General features: G+C 44.5%; 1 protein-coding gene across 2 annotated transcripts; it reads left to right on the plus strand.

Moving 5' to 3' along the window:
* The first annotated feature begins 1,090 nt into the window (after positions 1 to 1,090).
* LOC148870875 (uncharacterized) lies at positions 1,091 to 19,600 on the plus strand. 2 transcript variants are annotated; one of them, XM_088968626.1, is made up of 3 exons: positions 1,091 to 2,598; positions 17,476 to 17,567; positions 19,010 to 19,600. In XM_088968626.1, the coding sequence occupies exons 1-3, from the start codon at positions 2,476 to 2,478 to the stop codon at positions 19,068 to 19,070; spliced, it is 276 nt and encodes a 91-aa protein (XP_088824752.1). In that variant the 5' UTR covers positions 1,091 to 2,475; the 3' UTR covers positions 19,071 to 19,600. The 2 variants fall into 2 exon arrangements, with proteins under 2 accessions (XP_088824752.1, XP_088824751.1); XM_088968625.1 differs by having other exon boundaries at positions 1,926 to 2,598; positions 18,947 to 19,600.
* The last annotated feature ends 239 nt before the right edge of the window (positions 19,601 to 19,839 follow it).

The following is a 19,839-nucleotide window of genomic DNA, read 5'->3' on the forward strand; positions in this document are numbered from 1 at the left end:
TTATTATATTTATAAAAATATTTTTATCAATAACAATAATTAATAGTTATTTTTATTTTACTTAAGTAACTTACTAAATTATTATGATTAATTGTTTTTTATTATTTTCAAATAGAATATAAATGGATTCTAGTTTTAAATGGAGGTAGATTATTTAGTGCAATAATATATGATTGAATATCTCAATTTCAATATAACTAATCTTTACTAATAATTACAGTTTAATGCAAATATATCTAATATATAAAATTATAGTTAAATTGAAATGGATATATATAGATAAAGTTAATGTATTTTATGCAATTAAGTGGAATAATAGAGATGAAAAAGAAATAGTGGCATGAGTTATTGAAGAGAGAGTTATAATGACACATTTAATGAAGAGAGATTATTAAAAGAATAAATAGGAAAGAAGAGAGAGAGAGAGCATGTGTTAATGGTGTATTAATGTGTTAAAAGTAGATTCCTTTAATAACTTCCATATGCATGGCAAAGACAAAATAATGCTTATGTTATGCCTCAGAGTGTTTTTTGGACATATTGCCTTTTTGGTTTCCCACTGGTTTGTATCGAGCCTCCGACATTATTGAGATGCTTAACAAACTTTGTGAAACCAATCTCTCTCTCTATCTAAAAAAAAAATAAAAATAAAAAAAAAATAAAAAAACAAAGAAAGAAAAGAGAAAATGAAACCAATCCCTAGTATTGAAATATGTTTCTTTTCTCTCTCTCTAATGCGAGGTATTTAAAAGTTAGTTGTACTTGTATGCTTGTACGATCAACTCTCCGTCTTACATTGACAGCCGGTGTGCTCTCTGAGCAATATGCTTTCTGAGGTTTCGTCAAAACTTTGGATAGCTGAGGTCGGTGGTTGACAAATCGAAGCTGCGTGCTCTCCAAAAGTCCTCCATTGAAAAGGGGAGAAAGTGACTTTAATGGAGGTCACACTCGGAGCAAAAGTTAAAATCTCTGCAAAACATATGTAGGAAAGATCTGTATGGGAAAGTAATGGCAGACAAGAGAATGAATGCACATGGAGTCTTGCAGCATGTTCATAACTTTTAGCCTGACTCTAAATATGAAGTCAAATGGTTAGAAAACGAAATACTATGGATCACTTTTAAGGAGAAAGATTTGAGATTATTCCTGGAACAAAAGCCATGGCTAGTAAATGGGTACCCGCTATTACTAAACAAATGGGTACCAGATGTCTCGATAGATAAACTTGTCTTTGATGAGCTCTTCATTATAGTGAGAATCCTGAATGTACTTGTAGACAAGCGATGCTGGGAATGGGGAGCTAAACTGGTAAAGATAGCTGGCGAAGCGGTTAAAGAAAGATGCTTGGAAGGGGAAGAGGAGGAAGAATTAGAAGAAGAGGAACCACAGTGGGGTCATTTCTTCAGAATCATAGTCAAAATTAAGGTGAGCAAACCACTGGCGATGGGAAACTACGATGTACACGAAGAGGGAGAGAAAGTTTGGTACAATTTTCAGTATGAAGGATTGCCGTTATTCTTCTTTAGATGTGGCCTTATAGGCCATGAGGAGATAAACTACGAAAAAGTCTCAAATGCGCAGGCAATGGAGGAGATTACAAAGAGGTTGGATGCTCAAACCTTTGAAGCTGAAGAAGGAAAAATGAGATATGGGATGACTCTAAGAGAAATACTAGAAAAAGAAGACTTTAAATTCAAAAACTCTCAAAGGACGGATATTGAAGCAACGAGAGAGAAAGGCCCAATTTGAAGCGAGAATAGGTTTAGAAGGACGACAGAGGAGAGGAGTATGAATCAACTGGGTGGTCAGGAAGGTATGGAGATACTAAAGTTAGTTGAAATTAGAGGTGCAGGAATGTGATCTCTGACACATATCAAGGACCGAAACAAAAGCTTTAAAGGCATGGACTCATGCAGAAGGAGATTGTTTCAAGAGGCGCCAAACCTTAGTTCTGGATTAAGGAGCATTTTCTTGTTGAGGGGACAGTTCGACTGATTATTTTGCCGGAGAAGTCATGCCAGCTAACTGAGTTGGAGGAAAAAGACAATACGATCAAGGAAGTGACAGTTACAGGTGGGGGAGCTCGAGGTTTCTGGAGGCAGAATTAGGCTAAGTGGACAGGTTTTGCCAAGGTGGCAGTAGGAGAAGTAGGAGGGGTGATAGGTGCATGGTTGGGTGACAAAATTCAAGTGACGTGTTATGACAAAAAAAGCCTTAAAGGGAAAGATCCCATGGTGAAGGCTATTTTTCAAGATGAAGTGCTGACAGCTTGTCTGCAACAAAAGAGAGAAGAATGAAGGGGTAGTTATTATAGAAGTGGAAACAGAGAGTGGGACCTAGCCGAACATGAATCGGGGATGGGCAAAAAGAGAGATACCCGAGAAGATATCAGAACTGAGTCGAATCTGGAATGGTTGATGGAAAAAGAAAACTCACCTGGAGAGGGCATTGATTTTGAAGACTTCCTGTTAGAAAATGAAGATATTGATGGGGCTGCAGTCGAAGGAATCGAAGGGTGAGTTGCTAGCTACGGATATGGAATTGGAATCTTCTGAGACAGGAACTGTAAACTGCTTGGGTAGTCATAGATCAAATGAGGTATGTGCCTACTATTGTCTCTATTATTTCTATGCATTCGAATGCTATGCTTTCTAATCTAGATGAATGTGTTTTTATCTCTGGCCTTTTAACAACAAATGCAAATATTTTGAGAAAAGAATTGATAAAAAACTACTACAGATGTGGAAAAAAAGAAAGAGGAAAAATGGATTAGATGAAAAAGGAGTCTCAAGAAGGGAGGTTAGTTTATGAAGTTATTTACCAAAACCAGGAAAAATAAGGAAAATGGAAAAATCAACAAAAATATAGGGAAGGGAGGGTATTGGGACTTGAGGGAGGGAACAAAACATCATTTCTTGGGGTTCAATGTAGAAAGAATCATTTCAAAAAATTATTGTGTAGTAAGCAAGAAAGGAGGGAACTCTAGAAGTACCTTAGATTCTATAGCACAGTTCAACTTAAAAATAAGTGGGTTTTGCGACCTGTCCCACAATAGGTCTCGAGTAGAAAATGAGAATATTGAGCTGGAATTGTTAGGGAGTGGGCTCTACGTTGACAATTCGAGCTTTAAAAGAAACCCAAAATAAAGAAAGAGCTGACTGCGTATTCTTAATAGAAACAAAGAATTCATTATTACAAGTTAGAAAAAAACTGAAATTTCTCAAAGATTGGCAATGTTGGGGGGTGGATGCTAGGGGTTTAAGTGGTGGTTTAGCTTTGTTTTGGAAAGAGGATGTGACTAAGGTACTTTATGCAAATGAAAATTTTATACATGTGTGTTTTGAAACCCATAGAAATGATGTGTGGCACTACACTTTTATTTATGGTGAGCCGAAGAGAGCCAAGAGGAATTTTTTTTATGCAGAAACGGGAGAGTGGCAAAAACTAATTCAAGGTCCTTGGATGTGTGTAGGAGATCTCAATATGATTTTCTTCAATTCTGAAAAAGGAGGGAGAAATTGTAGTGACAGTAAATTACAGAAGTATAGAGATCTTTTGGATGTGTGTGGGCTCCAAGAAATTCCTAGTAGTGGGCCCTTATTTACCTGGACAAACAAAAGGGAAGGGGACAGGCTTATTCGGGTGGAGACCTGTGCAGAAAGGCTCCAACCATATTAAACTTGGGGCAAAATGCAGAAATTTGGCTCAAAATCGTAAAATTTGGAATAAAGAGGTGTTTGGAAACATCCAAAAGAGAATAGCTGAATTAAAAAAAAAAAAAAAAACCTCATTACAAGAAGAATCAAGAAAGCGGGGTGCTGAATATAATGCAAGGAAAGTTAAAGAGGTTGAAGCAAAATTAAATGTATGGCTCAAAAGAGAAGAGATGATGTGGTTGTAAAGATCAAGAGTGAATTGGCTCCAACATGGGGACAAAAATAGTATGTTTTTCCACTCTATTACAAAGGGGAGGAGAGCTATAAATAGAATCAGCTATTTGAAAAACAATAGAGGAGAATGGATTGATGATGGGAGGAAATATCCATAGAATTAGAAAATCACTTCAGTGCAGTTTATCAATCCTCTGGGTCTAGAAACCAAGATGATATGCTTTCTAGTGTGGAACCAACGCTAGATGAGGTGGATAGAGAAAATTTGGAAAAGGAAGTAACTTAAGAGGAAATTAAGATTTCTATGTTTCAAATGGATCCAAGGAACGCCCCTGGCCCAGATGGTTACCCAAAATTTTTCTATAAAAAAATTTGGGTTGAAGTGGGTATTGATGTGACTAGGGTAGTAAAACACATTTTCTCAACAGAGAAACTGCTCAGAGAATTTAATGAAACTTACATTGCATTAGTCCAAAAAATAAAAGACCCGGACTTAGCAGGCCATTATTGGCCAATAAGTTTGTGCAATACTGTTTATAAGATAATTGCAAAGGTTCTTGAGAATAGAGTGATGGTGCGCGATCTAAATACTCCTAGATGGAAGACGATCCGAACTCTAATTGTGCGGTGAGCTGGACCAATTTGCAAAATAGTGGATCAGAGAACCCGGGGTAGATAACCCGGCGAGGTCGCTCCGATTTGCAAAATAGTGGATGCGAGCTGAATACTTGAGTGCTTGAATGCTGGTGAGTAAAATAATCTCGCATACCTTTGCCTTAGGGTTTTATGTCCTTGTATAATGGAGTAGTCGTGGGCCTTACGAAAGCGCTACGGGATCTCCGGGCTGTGCGGATAAGATCTGTTCCGTTTTTGAAGGGGAGTAATGTGTTGATAAGGTTTATCATCTACCTCCGATTTAGGTAGAGCTATGATGAGGCTCGTCGTGATCCGAGAAATTTGGGGTCCGTTGGGGAGGCCTTTCGAGTAGATTACGTGGCATTTTGGCTCTTTAGCTCCAAACTGGTACTTTGGTTCTTGAGTCCCGAACTGGATTAGGTGTCGAGGTGTATCTACGTCGAGGTGGTTTTTTGGGCCGAGGTGGCTGAACATCCGAGCTCAGAATGTTACGTGTCCCCTTCTTACTAGGTCGTGCCGAATCACCCTTCATCAATTGCCCCCTACTCCCTGTGCCAGGGGTCCCGATCCGGTGCGGGGAGTTCATGACGAGTCTAGGTGGGTTTGGCATGAAGTCTAGGCGACTTGAAGGGCGAACCACTGGTCGAACCTGTTCAATCATCTGGCTTAACCACAAAATGACCCTGATCATGTCTCGACCACGCACGGACGTCACACTGTTTATAAATTCTGCGGACGCCAAAGGGCGCACTCAACCGGTTTTGTCCTCGGGTTGTGTGCATCTAGTTTTCATGGGAGCTGTCGGATCGTATAGATCTCAAACGTTGATTTCCGAATGTGGTGGACTATAAATAGGGGGCCGAAGGGCCCATTACCTTTGCCATAAGTCGTGTAACTAAGCTCTCCTGAGATCGCATCGGAGTCCTTTAGCTCACCATTCTTTCCCTTGTGCCCGAGGTCGTTATCGTCTTCTTTGGTGAGTTTGTCTTCTTTCACTAGTTGTTCCCTTTTCCTTTTCCTGTCCAATATGTCTAGTGCTAGCATAGATAGATTACTTAGTGACTCTAGCGAGCTTGGGGGTGCCGAGGTGCGGTCCTCGACTCCCGTCGGTGAGGCCAACTCTTTGTTAGAGAGCTCCTCTTTAAACCTTTTAGGAGAAATGTCTTTACCTGACGTCGGGCCATCTCGCCTTGAGGAACCCAAACCTCAGGTAGAGCGGCCAGACTCCGGAAAGGGGGTCTTGTCTTCTACTCGAGGTCAGAATCCGGACAACTTTGGCCCTTCCACGATGACCTCGGACAGGTTGCTTTCCTTGATAGCTCGTTACCGTCTCCTCGACACCCTTGTTTTCAGCATTCCTTTGGGTCAGTACCCTTGGGTTCACGATCATAACGAACTCGCGGTTTTTGAGGAGCAGCTCGTAGTTGGGCTGCGCTTCCCATTCCACCCCTTCATCGTATAAATCATTAAGTTCTTTAACGTCACCATTGACCAACTACACCCGAAGTCCATTCGTACCATTGTTGGTACGATCTCACTTTTCCATGAGTATAACCGACCTCTTACTTTAGACATCTTTAGCTCGATTTGTTCCATTAAAAAGATCTCTTCTTTCCTGCATGGGGACACCCGACAGAGCTACTATATCTCACCTCACTCTGGGTTCAAGGTCCTGTTCGGTAACCCGAACAAGGTATCGGCCTGGAAGAGGAGGTACTTCTTTGTTCGGAATTCTGAAGGATGGCCATTCCCGACTCATTGGCGAGTGGCCATTAAGGACCCCGCGGTGAGGTTGGATGCAGAGATAGGGTGGTCATCCACTCTTGGAGGAACCTCGGCCTTGAGATGAAAGATTTCCTGGCCGAGGAGAAGCTTGTACGAGCTGGGGCTGAGTCCTCCTGGTAGGCCTCCACCTCGGCACACACATTACTTCTCCTTTTTCCTTTTCGCACTTACTTCAGTTCGCAACTAACTCTTTTTCTTCTCTCTTGTAGAAGCTATGACGGGTGTTGATGCCGCTAACCTTTTAAGGAGTTTTTAGAAGGGGAAGACGAGAGGCTTCGAAGAGGTCCCATCGAGAGGAGGCCTCCTCTTCGATTCTTGTCGATCCCGAGGTCGTGGCACCAGAGGCACCCTCTACTGAGCTCCCAGGGGAGGACGTTCGTCCCTAGCCCCCGGTTGTTGACTTGGACGAGGATCAGGATGAGGGGACCCCGCCTCGCGAGCTTGAAGGTACTTCGGTGCCCGAGCCTCAACCCCCTTCAGCAAAGGAGAGCATAATGACTCCGAGGCTTGAGCTCCTTAAGAGCAAGGATGTCGTGTTTCCTGCGGAGGTAGCAGAGTGGGCTAACATGCCAACAAGTCAGCTCGGAGGGAGGGCAACCTCCTACTGTATGGTGGTAAGTAACCTGCCCCTTCACTCACTTTCAAGAAAGAGATTGCGCCATCAAGGAGTTCAAGGAGTCCCCTGAGTTTCACGACCTCCAGGTCGAGTATGGCTCTGGCTCATACCAGTCGGGCTTCAAGCTCTACAAGTGGTTGATGCGGTAGAAGTTTCCCCAGCTCGACTTCGGACCTATCTCCATGTCTGCCATTACTCTTGAGATGGCGAAGGAAGCTGACAAGAAACCTGACTCCTCCAAGGGAGAAAGCGATGACAAACTTCTCGAGGCGAGACCGTCAAGGGAGGCAGGTCAGGATGTCGTGGAGGACCACATGGAGACCGACCGACCTGCTGGAGGTGATTTTGGCAGATCTGATGTTTAAACATGCCTCTTTTCTTGGACCCCCCCCCCCCCCCCCGTGCCCCCATTAGTGTATGTCCTGGGCCTCTGAGCTCGGTTATAGTAACCATGTATTCAAAACCTTTTTGTTAATGAAATATAGTGATTCAAAAAATCTTGTGCAAAAATCTTTCTAATTAAAAAATTTTCCCAAGTGTTGGTTATCCCGAAGTGCCAGACTAGCCAATTAGACTCTAGGTGGGATTAACCTTATGTTGTTGTACGCCGAGGTGGATAGACACTGTAGGGTATATACCCGACTTGTCTATGCACGGGCTACTTAGAGGCGATTGGTTATTTTGAAGTGCCAGACTGGCGAGCTGGACTCCAGGTGGAATTAACCTTATGTTGTTGTACGCCGAGGTGGATAGATACTGTAGGGTATATACCCGACCTGTCTATGCACGGGCTACTTAGAGACGATTGGGGATCGTTGCGCCTATGTTGAGGCGATTAGGACTTGTTTGCCCATGCCGAAGAGGCGACTAGGACTCATTTGCCTATGCCGAAGAGTCGATTATGACTTATTTGCCTATGCCGAAGAGGCGACTAGGACTTATCGTAGTGCCGAGGTCTTTTTTTTTAGCTCGGCATCATAGCCCTTAGGCTTTTGGGAGTGACTCACGGTTCTCTCTCCAGTCGGTCGTCTTTTTTGGTCAATTCAGTGGTCGCATAGACTTAGACAAATTTTGCCTTGGAGTCGCGGGCTCATAAGTAGTACCTTCTTAGGTTATCAATATTCCATGCTCGAGGTACCTGCTTCCCTTCCAAAGTCTCGAGCTCGTATGTATCCTCCTCGAATACTTGCTTTACATGGTATGGACTTCCTAATTTGGTCCGAGCTTACCTACGCCGGGCTTTGGTACCATAACTTTCCGAAGAACCAAGTCGTCGACACGGAACTGTCGCTTTCTGACCCAGGCGTTATAGTACCGAGTTACTCTTTGCTGGTAGGCTGCGCTCCGAATGTAAACTAGGTATCGCACCTCCTTTACCAGGTCCAAGTTGGTACGGAGCTTGTCATCGTTTGCTTCCTCATCATAAGCCTCCAATCATAACGTGGGTACCTCGATCTCTGTCGGGATCACCGCCTCTGTGCCATACGTGAGGTTGAAGGCGGTTTCACTCGTCGCAGTCTTGATAGTAGTTTGGTAGGCCCAAAGGACACTAGGCAGTTCGTCTACCCACAATCCCTTGGCTTGAGTTAAGCGAGCCTTCAATCCGTGAAGTATTGCCTTGTTAGTTACTTTTGCTTGTCCGTTCGCTTGGGGGTGTGCCACCGAGGTAAAGTTTTGCTGAATTCCCATCTCAGCACACCAGTTTTGAAACTTAACATCTTCGAACTGCTTCCCATTGTCGGATATCAGCATCCGGGGTAGTCCGAAGCGGCATACTATGCTTTTCCAGAAGAAGTTGTGTATGTTACAGGCTCGTTACCATGGGTTCGGCTTCCACCCACTTCGTAAAATAATCTACTGCTACAACCAAGAACCTCTTCTACCTTGTTGCTAGTGGGAAAGGACCAAGGATGTCGATTCCCCACTGCACAAAGGGCCACGGGCTGGTGAGGTATTTCAAATCAGCAGCAGGTCGGTGGTGGATGTTGGCATGCCTCTGACACTTGTCACACTTTTTGACAAGCTCGAGTGCATCCGCCTTCATTGTGGGCCAATAATAGCCTTGCCTTAACACTTTATGTGTGAGGGCTCTGCCACCCAAGTGTCCACCGCACAAGCCTTCATGGGTGTCGCGAAGTACATGCTCAGTTTCTGAGGGTCGCAAGCAGTGTAGGTAAGGGAGCGTGAAGGATCTTCTGTACAACTGTCCATCTATGAGGACGTACTTGGCTGACTGACACTCTACCCTCTGAGTCACATTGCGTTTTGTAGGTAGGGTCCCGTGTTGCAGATAACTCGCGAGTGGGTCGATCCAGCTTTGTTCCGCTTGTGACATGGGAGCAACCTCTTCTGCCCCCTCGAGTGGGTCGCATAGTGTTGTTGCTCGTGTTATCTAGACGTGACAAGTCATCGGCCTCAGCGTTCTCGGACCTCGGAATTTGTCTGATAAAGTAGGAGACGAAGCTACGCATGATCTCTCTGACTTTGGCCAAGTAAGCTGCCATAGTGGGGTCACGGGCTTCGTACTCACCAGTGACTTGGTTGACCACTAGTTGTGAGTCGCTGCATATGATGAGGTGCTTTGCTTTCATTTCCCTTGGTAAGGTTAACCCGGCGATGAGCGCTTCATATTCTGCCTCATAGTTTGATGCCTCGAATCCAAACCGGAGAGCATACTCCAGCTTCACCTCGTTTGGGCCATACATTATCAGTCTTGCACCGCTCCTCTGCTGGTTGGACGAGCTGTTGACGTGGAGGATTCAGGGCTCCTTGTCCTAGGTCGGTTCCATTCTGACTGGGGCTGGCGCTGCACTGGTTGATGCTTCCGTCGTGTGGGCGAGCTCTGTCAACTTGAGGGTCGCTACGCCGAACGTGCACTTTGCTACAAAATCTGCCAACACCTGAGCTTTGTTAGGAACCTGCCTAACTCAGGGCTCTTCGAGGGACCAACCTCCTGAATTCTTGGAAGGAGAGAGAGAGAGAGAGAGAGAGAGAGAGAGAGAGAGAGAGAGAGAGAGAGTTTAATGCTGAAAGAGTCCTCTCCTATTCCTTTTCTTCTCTACTACTTATAGTGTTACAATCTTGACTGTTACAACTGTTACAAGTGGATGGCAGTTGTTACAAGTGGATGGTTAGTTGAGTTGATGTGGCCTCTTGTAAAACTGACTAACTGCCTTCTGTTGGTCTATTCCAACAGTCTTGACAATCCAATTGGATGGCAGTTGTTACAAGAGGCTGGTTAGTTGAGTTGATGTGGCCTCCTCTTGTAAAACTAACTGTCTTCTGTTGGTCTGTTCCAACAGTCTTGACAATCCAATTGGATGGCGGTTGTTACAAGTGGATGGCAGCTATTACAAGTGGTTGGTTAGTTGAGCTGATGTGGCCTCCTCTTGTAAAATTGACTAACTGCCTTCTGTTGGTCTATTCCAATAGTCTTGACAACCCCCATTCCTTTAGAGCGACCTTGCCCTCAAGGTCTAATGTAGCAAATTTGATTGCAGATCTAAGTGGGAAAATTTGAGTCCATGTGCATGAATGTGGGCTGATCTGGGTCTCCTCTTTGCTTTGTCAGTGTTGCAAGACTGATGGGCCTTGGGCCCTTGCATGTCTGCCCTTGTAGATGGACTGTAGAGTTTTCTGATGTGAAGTCCATGGTGAGACGAGCCCAGTCACAGACCACGGGTCCTAGCTGCCTTAACCATTGAATGCCTAGCACCACGTCTGCTCCACTGAGATGGAGAGGATATAGGTCCACCGCAAACTGATGACCCTGAATCTTTAGTGGTAGGCCCATGCAAATGCTATTGCAAGATAGGCTATTACCGTTGGCCACATGAACCGTAAAGGTCGTTGTTGGTTGCACCGGAAGTCCCATTTTATCCACCAAGACTTGAGTTATGAAGTTAAGGGAGCTGCCACTGTCTATGAGGATTGACACTTGGCGTCCTAGAATCAGCCTTGCAACTCTCATTGTTTGAGGGGATGCAAGTCTCGTAAGGGCTTGTAAGGATATTTCAGGCGTGCCATTGGATTGTATTTCCCACCCTGGGTTAGATTCTCTGCAACCGGTGATGCAGCGATGGTCTGACTCAAATTTCTCTTTGCAGTTGTAACAGAGACCTTTGTCTTTGCGGGCTTGCATCTCTGCCCAGGTCAGCCGTTTGAAAAGAACCAGTGGGCCTGGGCCCAGTACTCCCTCCTTGTCTGGTGCTGTCGTCCTTTCTTGATCCCTTCTTGCTTCTGGACCCCATGGTCGCTGCACCTTTCTTGCTCGATTGAACTTGTCCTCATACAATCTTGCTAGTGCTACCGCATTGATGACCGAAGTGGGCTGCATCGCTTTCACTTCCAGTCGCAGTTCTTCTTTTAGGCCGCCAACGAAGTTTCCCACCAATGCCTTCTCTGTCCACCCTTGGACTCTCACGGCTAGCCTTTCGAACTCCATTTGGTATTCTTTTACTGATCCTACTTGCCGCAACTTTGCCAAATTTTCATCAAGATCTTCGAACCCAGATGACCCAAAACGGACAGTCATGGCATCGGTGAAGTCTGCCCAGGTTTGGCGAGGGTGCCCCCTTCGGTACCATTGAAACCAAAGGATGGATTCCCCTTCAAGATGTGCAGAAGCCAGAGCTACCCTATCTTGCCTCGGTGTTTCATGGTAATCGAAATACCTTTCTGCTCTGAGAATCCAGAGAGTTGGATCGCCACCTGAGAAGATGGGGAAGTCGATTTTGGCCATTCTTGTTGCCGCCCCTATTATGTGGCTGTTTTCATTGTTGCGCTCTTCTTGGCTTCCTCTGTCAATGTTCGTTGCCCCCTGCTCTAGTCGAAGGAGGATAGCAGTGAAACTTTCCTTCATTTCCTTGAGATCTGAAGACATTCGATGGATCTCGACTTCCATCTGATCCACTTGGGTGTCTACTGATGTGTTTCTTGTGTTGGTCATGCTGGCTCTGATACCAAATTGTTAGGAACCTGCCTAACTCAGCTCTCTTCGAGGGGCCAACCTCCTGAATTCTTGGAGAGAGAGAGAGAGAGAGAGAGAGAGTTTAATGCTGAAAGAGTCCGCCCCTATTCCTTTTCTGCTCTACTACTTATAGTGTTACAATCTTGACTATTACAGTTGTTACAAGTGGATGGTAGTTGTTACAAGTGGCTGCTAAGTTGAGCTGATGTGGCCTCCTCTTGTACAACTGACTAATTGCCTTCTGTTGGTCTATTCCAACAGTCTTGACAATCCAATTGGATGGCAGTTGTTACAAGTGGCTGGTTAGTTGAGCTGATGTGGCCTCCTCTTGTAAAACTGACTAACTGCCTTCTGTTGGTCTGTTCCAACAGTCTTGACAATCCAATTGGATGGCAGTTGTTACAAGTGGATGGCAATTATTACAAGTGGCTGGTTAGTTGAGTTGATGTGGCCTCCTCTTGTAAAACTGACTAACTGCCTTCTGTTGGTCTGTTCCAACAGTCTTGACAAGCTTTGACTGCTGGTCGAGACTCATACTGGATATCGTATTCACTCAGCTCGATGGACCACTTTGTTAATCTTTCAGGCACCTCGGGCTTGAGTAGAATCTATCTCAGGGGTTTGTTGGTGAGAACAACGATAGTATGGTCCTAGAAGTATGGGCGAAGTTTTCGGGCTGCTATGATTAGTGCGTATGCTATTTTCTCGATCTCCAGATATCTAGTTTTAATTTTGCTTACATAGTAGATGGGTCATTGAACTCGATCTACTTCTTTGATCAATATCGAACTAACCACTTCATCGCTCGCAAAGGTATAGTTTTAACACGTCCCCTTCTTAGGGTCGAGTTAAAACTGGGGCAGTACTTAAGTAATTTTTTAGTTCGTCAAAAGCGAGCTGGCATTCTTTAGTCCACTCGAAGTCCTTGCTCTTTTTTATAGCTTTAAAAAAGGGTAGGCACCGGTCTGCCGATTTAGACATGAAGCTGCTCAGGGCGGCTATCCGGCCAGTCAGCCTCTGGACCTCTTTTATATTCCGGGGTGGTTTCATATCTAGAATCGCTTTTATTTTGTCTAAATTGGCCTCGATGCCGCGTCGGTTGATTATATAGCCTAGAAATTTACCCGAAGTGACTCCGAAGACGCATTTATTCGGATTTAACTTCATGTTATATCTTCGTAAAATTTGAAAAACATTTTTTAAATCATCCAGCAAAGAATTTGAAAACTGGGTCTTCACGACCATGTCATCAACATAACATTCTACTTTATTGCCGATTAACGGCTCAAAAATCTTATTTACAAGGTGCTGGAATGTTGCCCCAACATTTTTCAATCCGAAGGGCATGACCTTGTAACAATATAACCCGAGCTTAATTATGTAAGCGGTCTTGTCTTCGTCAGCGGGATCCATCCTAATCTGGTTATAACCGGAATAGGAGTCCAGGAAACTCAGCAACTCATACCCTGAGGTTGCGTCCACTAGGCGATCGATCTTGGGCAGCAGGAAGCAGTTTTTCGGGCAGGCTCTGTTTAGGTTGGTGTAGTCGACGCACATGCGCCATTTGCCATTGTCTTTTTTCACCAGAACCGGGTTAGCCACCCAGCTCGGGTAATGGGCTTCCTTGATGAAGTCTGTTGCTAGGAGCTTCCCAACCTCTTCATCGACTACCCTCCAACGTTCCGGGGCAAGGTTGCATTTCTTTTACCTTACTGGCCTGACTAAAGGGTCAGTATTAAGTTTGTGAGTTGTAATTTTTGGATCAATCCTGGGAATCTCTGCCGCAAACCAAGCAAAAACATCTAAATTTTTAAGTAAGAAACTTACTAGTTGGGTTCGAAGTGGTTCGCTGATAGAGGCACCGATCTGAAGAGTTTTGGCTAGTTCAATGACAGAGACTGGTATGTGGAGTGTCTCTTCTTTTGGGGCAGCTCATTCGTCGGTATACTCCACTGGTTGCTCGAGCTCAACATCCTCTGCCAGCTTTACTTTTCCTTTCAAGGCAGCCACGTAGCACTTGCGGGATTCGAGCTGGTCACCTCGCACAACTCCCACTCCGTAATCAGTTGGGAATTTCATCGCTAAGTAGTAAGTGGATACTATTGCACGTAAAACAGTAAAACATGTGTGATAGGCCGACCTACTATTGTGTTGAGGGGGAGGGAGTCGTGACTACCAGGAACGTGTGCTCGAATCGCATAATGTTTGGCTACGTGCCAGTTTTCGCGGGTACTGTGATTCGACCAAGAGGTCTGACCTCCTCGCTGCGGAACCCTATTGAAGGCGTATCTACCGGTTTCAGGTCGCTTTGCTGTAACTGTAATTTGTTAATCACCCCTATTAAAGGCGTATCTACCAAGAGGTCTGACCCGCAGGTGATCATGTTAATCACCCCGCGGACTGGTCTTTCCTCTGGCAATTGTTGCGGTGGTTGCTCATTCTGCCTGTTGACCTCGGGGCCATTCCTCCTCTGGTCTTCTTGTCGATTTTCCTGTCGGTCTGCTTGCCCCTCTCTTCTCGCGATATGTAATTCTTCAGGTACCTTCGGCGGATAAGTTCTTCTATCTTGTCGCGGAGATTCCTGCAATTCTCTGTGTTGTGTCCATGATTTCGGTGGAAATGGTAGTAGACATTCGGGTTTCTTGTTGTCAGGTCTCCCTTAACCTAGGAGGCCATTTGACGAATGAGGAATCCTTAATAGCCATTAAGATCTCTCCTCGCTTAGCATTCAAAGGCGTATAGCTCGTTCTCTCCATAGGTGGGGTCCTGGAGCACCGACTTGGCTTGTGGATGCGCGAGGGGGACCGACTTCTTGACTTGCTTCCTCCCCTGCTCGGGGACTTGCTTTTCTTTCTTTTCTGCCCACCATTGCTCGTTCCTTCATTCTCTCTTCCTCTTTTCCAGCGGTGGGTTGTCGAACTTTTGGTTGATCTCCTCCTCGATACCGATGAATTGATCTGCTAGCTTGAGGAATTCGGTGATATCTTTCGATTTGTTAGCTACCACGTGCCACTTAAACTCTTTATGGGTGATTCCTTTCTTTGCCACAGTGAGTCACACCGCTGGATCGATGTCCGGTATCTGCAAGCAAGTATCATTGAAGTGCTTTATATAGCTTCTGATTGATTGTCCTTCCATCTGAACCACGTTCAGAAGGCTTTCTTGCGACTTTGGGCACTTCTTGCTGGTAATGAAGTGCGTAGTAAACATATCGGAAAATTGGGACCAACTTTTGATGGAGCCAAGTTCGGACTACCCCCCTAAACGTAGTGGAGAAGGTCACACACATGCAGGACTCGTCAGCTCTAGCTAGGTGCATTTGAGACTGGAAGGAATCCACATGATCGTTGGGGTCAAACCACCTATCATACTTGTATAATGGGGACACCTTGAAATCTTTCGGCATCGGAGTTGCCAAGAGCTCGGGAGACAGAGGAGATGACCGGCAAAGTAATGGAGGGCAAGTTTTCGTAGCCACCGAGCTCACTTCTTCCTTTTCTTTGGCTCACTCTGCTTGCTGGCCTGGCTTCGTCGGTAGGCTGTTCCTAGTCGAGCACCGCCGCTGCTGCTTCTTCACCGGCTCGGCGTTAGTACTGCTGATTTCGGTCTGGTCTAGTATTTCAGCATCACCACGGACATTATCGCGAGGTGGATCCTAGTTCCTTCTTGCTAGGTTCTCTCAGTTGTGGGGTTCGCACTGGCTATCGTGAGGGACAGAGGGGTCGTGCCTCGAGTTCGCACCTCGAACTCTGGGCTGGTTATTATCTTCTCGCGAGCCATCATTTTCCTGTTGGGAGTGTCGAGGCGGATTGGCCCTGTTGAGCTGACTATCCTCGGGCCCGTTTCTAAAATTTCCTTGCGAGGCTGGAGTAGTGTGCTGATCGTCTCTCCTCCCACGGGACGAAACCTGACTCCTGGGAGGAATCGGTACTTACGAGGTCCCCTCACCTCGATGGGGGGATTGGTTGACATTTTGGTTGGTTCCAGGCCGATTCGGGTTCTGGCCCTGACACAACCCTGGGTGCCGGGGTGCAATCGGTTGTTGGTTCGGTTGTGGTGGTGGGAATTGCTACTGTTGCATCTGGATCTGTATCGTCCGGATGCACTGAACGAGGTCATGGAATTGGGAGTGCCCAATTCCAGGAGGGACCACAGATGGGCCGAAAAAAGTCACACTCACTGGGGGAAGCGGGACGCTCACTTGCGTAGTACCGTGGTACGGACAGTGACGGGACTCCTGACACTGTAAGAGGAATAGTAAACTGGCCAATGCATATCGTAGGACCTTGGAGGAAGGTTGGTTGCTGATCTTGCCCCCCGGTGACCTTCATCTCGGTACTTTTTCCGGTGTTGCTGGAAGAGTCCATTGGGGAAAATTGAAAAAATAAAATTGTAACTAAAGTTGGGATGACCTTTCGATCGATTCCCACAAACGGCGCCAATTGATGGTGCACAATCTAAATACTCGTAGTTGGAAGACGATCCGAACTCCAATTGTGCGACGAGCTGGACCAATATGCAAAATAGTGGATCAGAGAACCCGGGGTAGATAACCTGGCGAGGTCGCTCCGATTCTTAAGTTAGTATTATACTATGGATGCGAGCTGAATACTTGAGTGCTTGAATGCTAGTGAGTAAAATAATCACACGTACCTTTGCCTTGGGGTTTAATGTCCTTATATAATGGAGTAGTCGTGGGCCTTACGAAAGCGCTCTGGGATCTCTGGGCTGTGCGAATATGTTCCGTTTTTGAAGGGGAGCAATGTGTTGATAAGGCTTATCATCTACCTCCGATTCAGGCAGAGCTAGGATGAGTCTCATCGTGATTCGAGAAATTCGGGGTCCATTGGGGAGGCCTTTCGAGTAGATTACGTGGCGTTTTGGCTCTTTAGCTCTGAACTGGTACTTTGGTTCTTTAGTCCTGAACTGGATTAGGTGTTGAGGTGTTTCTACGTCAAGGTGATTTTTTGGGCCGAGGTGGCTGAACATCCGAGCTTAGAATGTTGCGGTCTGGGTTCGTTTGGCTGAGTTGTCACCCCTCAAGCAGATTGCGTCTACGTGTCCCCTTCTTACTAGGTCGTGCTAAATCACCCTTCATCATAGAGTAAAGCCTTTACTAGGTTAATTGATTAGTGAAAATGATAGTGCTTTCACACCTGGCCGTTTTATCCAGGATAATATCCTAGTTGCCCATGAAATCATTGATTTCATGAGGAAAACAAAAGGAAAAAGTCCATGAATGGCACTTAAACTCGATATGAGTAAAGCCTATGACAAGGTGGAGTGGACCTTCCTAGAAAAAGCTTTACAAAAATTGGGATTTGGTAGCAAATGGACTGAGTGGGTGATGTAGTGTGTCACAACTGTTGTCTATAAAGTTCTAGTCAATGGCTGTCCTAGTAAAAATTTTTGTCCTGAAAGGGGTCTGAGACAAAGGGCCCTCTATCCCCTTACCTCTTCTTGTTTTGCTTAGAGGTCCTATCTGTTAAAATCACAGATCTGGTGAAGACAAAAAAGATATCTGGCCTAACAATCACAAAAAAATTGTCCAATTGTCTTTCATTTGTTTTTTTTTGCAGATGACAGTTACATCTTCACTAAAGCAGATCTTGGGGAGAGACGGACCTTATTTGATACTCTCAAACTTTATGGAGAGGCTTCTGGTTGGCAGGTAAACTTCTCTAAATCTGGTTTTTCATTTTTTATTTTTCAGTAAGAACTTACACCCTAAGATCCAAAAAATGATGGCCAGATTCCTTAAAATAAAAAAAAAAGGTTGAGACCCCATCAATTTATCTAGGATTCCCAACAAGTAAAGGAAAATAAAAAAATGCCCTGTTCAAATTCCTGATTGAAAGAGTTGAGAAACTGCTATCTGGATGGCAAGGAGCTCTACTCTCTCAAGCTGGTAAAGAGGTTATGCTGAAGGTTGTGTGCTATTCCAAACTATACCATGACTTGTTTTCTGATCCCGAGGAGTGTATGCAATGAAATAAAAAAGATTCAATTAAGATTCTGGTGGGGGAAGCAGAAAAAAAAAAAAAAACCTCAGTGGGTTAACTAGAATGATTTAAGTAAAAACACATTGGATGGAGGTTTAGGCTTTAGGGATCCCTACAAGTTTAACTTGGCTCTCTTGGCAAAACAAACATGGAGGCTTTGTTTGAATGAGGAGAACCTCTGGGTTAAAATTATCAAAGGCAAATATTTAAGGGGTAGAAATTTTCTGAATTCAGCTCTACCTAAGAACGGGTCATGGGGCTAGCGAAGCCTTGTTGCTGCTAGGGAAGTTCTCCAACAAGGAGCTGTGTGGGCAGTTAATATGGGGAATCAGGTCAAAATATGGGAGGACCCATGGCTTCCCAATATTCCAAGTTTTAGAATAGTGGACCCCAAACCAAATAGCTCAAACCTCATTTGGGTCAAGGATCTTGTGGTGCAAGGGGAAAGAAGATGGTACTCGGTGCTTAACTGCTTATGGTAGAAAACTTTGGGGAGCCTTTTTCTTCCAATATTCAAAGAATAAACCTAGCTGAGGGACAATGGGAAGACAAGCTGAGATGGACACTTCACCTAAATGCTTAGTATACTATAAAATCAGGGTACTATGCAATATTTAACATAACAACACTAATCATGACCGGGCTACTAACAGGAACAATGGGTACAGGGTGGTGTTCAAGAAAACACATTGGATTGAAATCTGGAAAGCAAAAATAGATCCAAAGATTAAAAGTTTCATTTGGAAATGCTGCAAAAATTCTATAGCAACTAAAGAGAATCTCTACAAGAGAAGACTCGTTGTTGATGATAGGTGTCCCATTTGCCTACAGGAGACTGTCTCTAATGAATTGTCTGTTTTTCTGTAGCCATGCTCAAGCGGTGTGGTTTGGAAGCCATTTAAACCTAAGAATAAACCAGGGCCCACACTATATTAGCTTTTCTCACTGGTTTGTTTTTTTGGTTGAACTATTGTATGAAAGATAAAGAAAGAAAGATTGATCTTATAACTTTCTCTTTCCTCTTGTTGTGGATTATATGGAAAAACAGGAATAAAAAAGTTTTTGAAAATTCTGATCCAGAGCCTAGAGATGCCCTTGCTGTAATTTACAGGATGTGGAGGGAGAGGCAGAAGATTTCCCAAGAAGAGTGGCAGTTTTTTTCAAGCCCCTAGAATGTCAGCAGCTGTATTTTGGAAAGTGCCCAAGCCAGGTGAATTTAAACTAAATGTGGATGGCAGTTTTTTTGTGGGTTGGTGTGATTGGTTTTGGTGCAGTTCTAAGGGATAGTTCCAGGATAGTGATCTCAGCTGCTTTTGGGAAGATTTCTGGATAGTCCCCCATTTAGGCGGAGGTTATAGCAATCCTTAATGGAGTGATGCTCTTGGAAGGGATAGGAGACTCCTTGATCTCGGTGGAATCGGACTGCCTTAACATTGTTCAAGCGTTATCATCAAAGAACTCCAATGAAGCTTCAGATACTTTTGTTTTTGTGCAAAGATATTGAAGTAGCGAGAACAAATTTTAATGTTGATTTTGTTTATGTAAACAAAAAATGTAATTCTGTAGCCCATCTACTGGCTAAGCGGGGACCAAAAGAGTCTAGAATTTATGCTAGTGGAATCTCTGATTGAATCAAGGACCTAGCAAGTCAAGACTTAATTAGACCCTAACTTCTTAGTTTTTGTATTGTTGGTTTTATTTTAATGAACTCCTTTGCTTTCTTCACTCAAAAAAAAAAAAAAAACATGACAACCAGTACTACCCTCTCACACACACACACTAACAATTACACACTCCATTTAACTAGTAATTACTGCACCAATATAGGGGGTTTTACAGTGAAAACAAAATCAAAAGCTTTTCTAGTGAACCACTGTGCACCGTTGGGTAGAGGTGTCAATTGGACTGGTTTTGGGCTATCCCGGTCCAATCCAATGTGAG

Source organism: Nelumbo lutea, chromosome 2, assembly GCF_056320005.1.
Source record: "Nelumbo lutea isolate HS-2025 chromosome 2, American lotus-T2T, whole genome shotgun sequence".
NCBI classification, from domain to species: domain Eukaryota; kingdom Viridiplantae; phylum Streptophyta; class Magnoliopsida; order Proteales; family Nelumbonaceae; genus Nelumbo; species Nelumbo lutea.

Excerpts from the sequence above, each read along its gene's own strand:
- LOC148870875 (XM_088968625.1), top strand. The coding sequence starts at position 2,476 with ATGAAGATATTGATGGGGCTGCAGTCGAAGGAATCGAAGGGTGAGTTG. Across the intron at positions 2,599-17,475 it reads GTAGTCATAGATCAAATGAG|ATGACAGTTACATCTTCACT; the intron begins GTATGTGCCTAC and ends TTTTTTTTGCAG. Across the intron at positions 17,568-18,946 it reads GAGAGGCTTCTGGTTGGCAG|GAATAAAAAAGTTTTTGAAA; the intron begins GTAAACTTCTCT and ends ATGGAAAAACAG.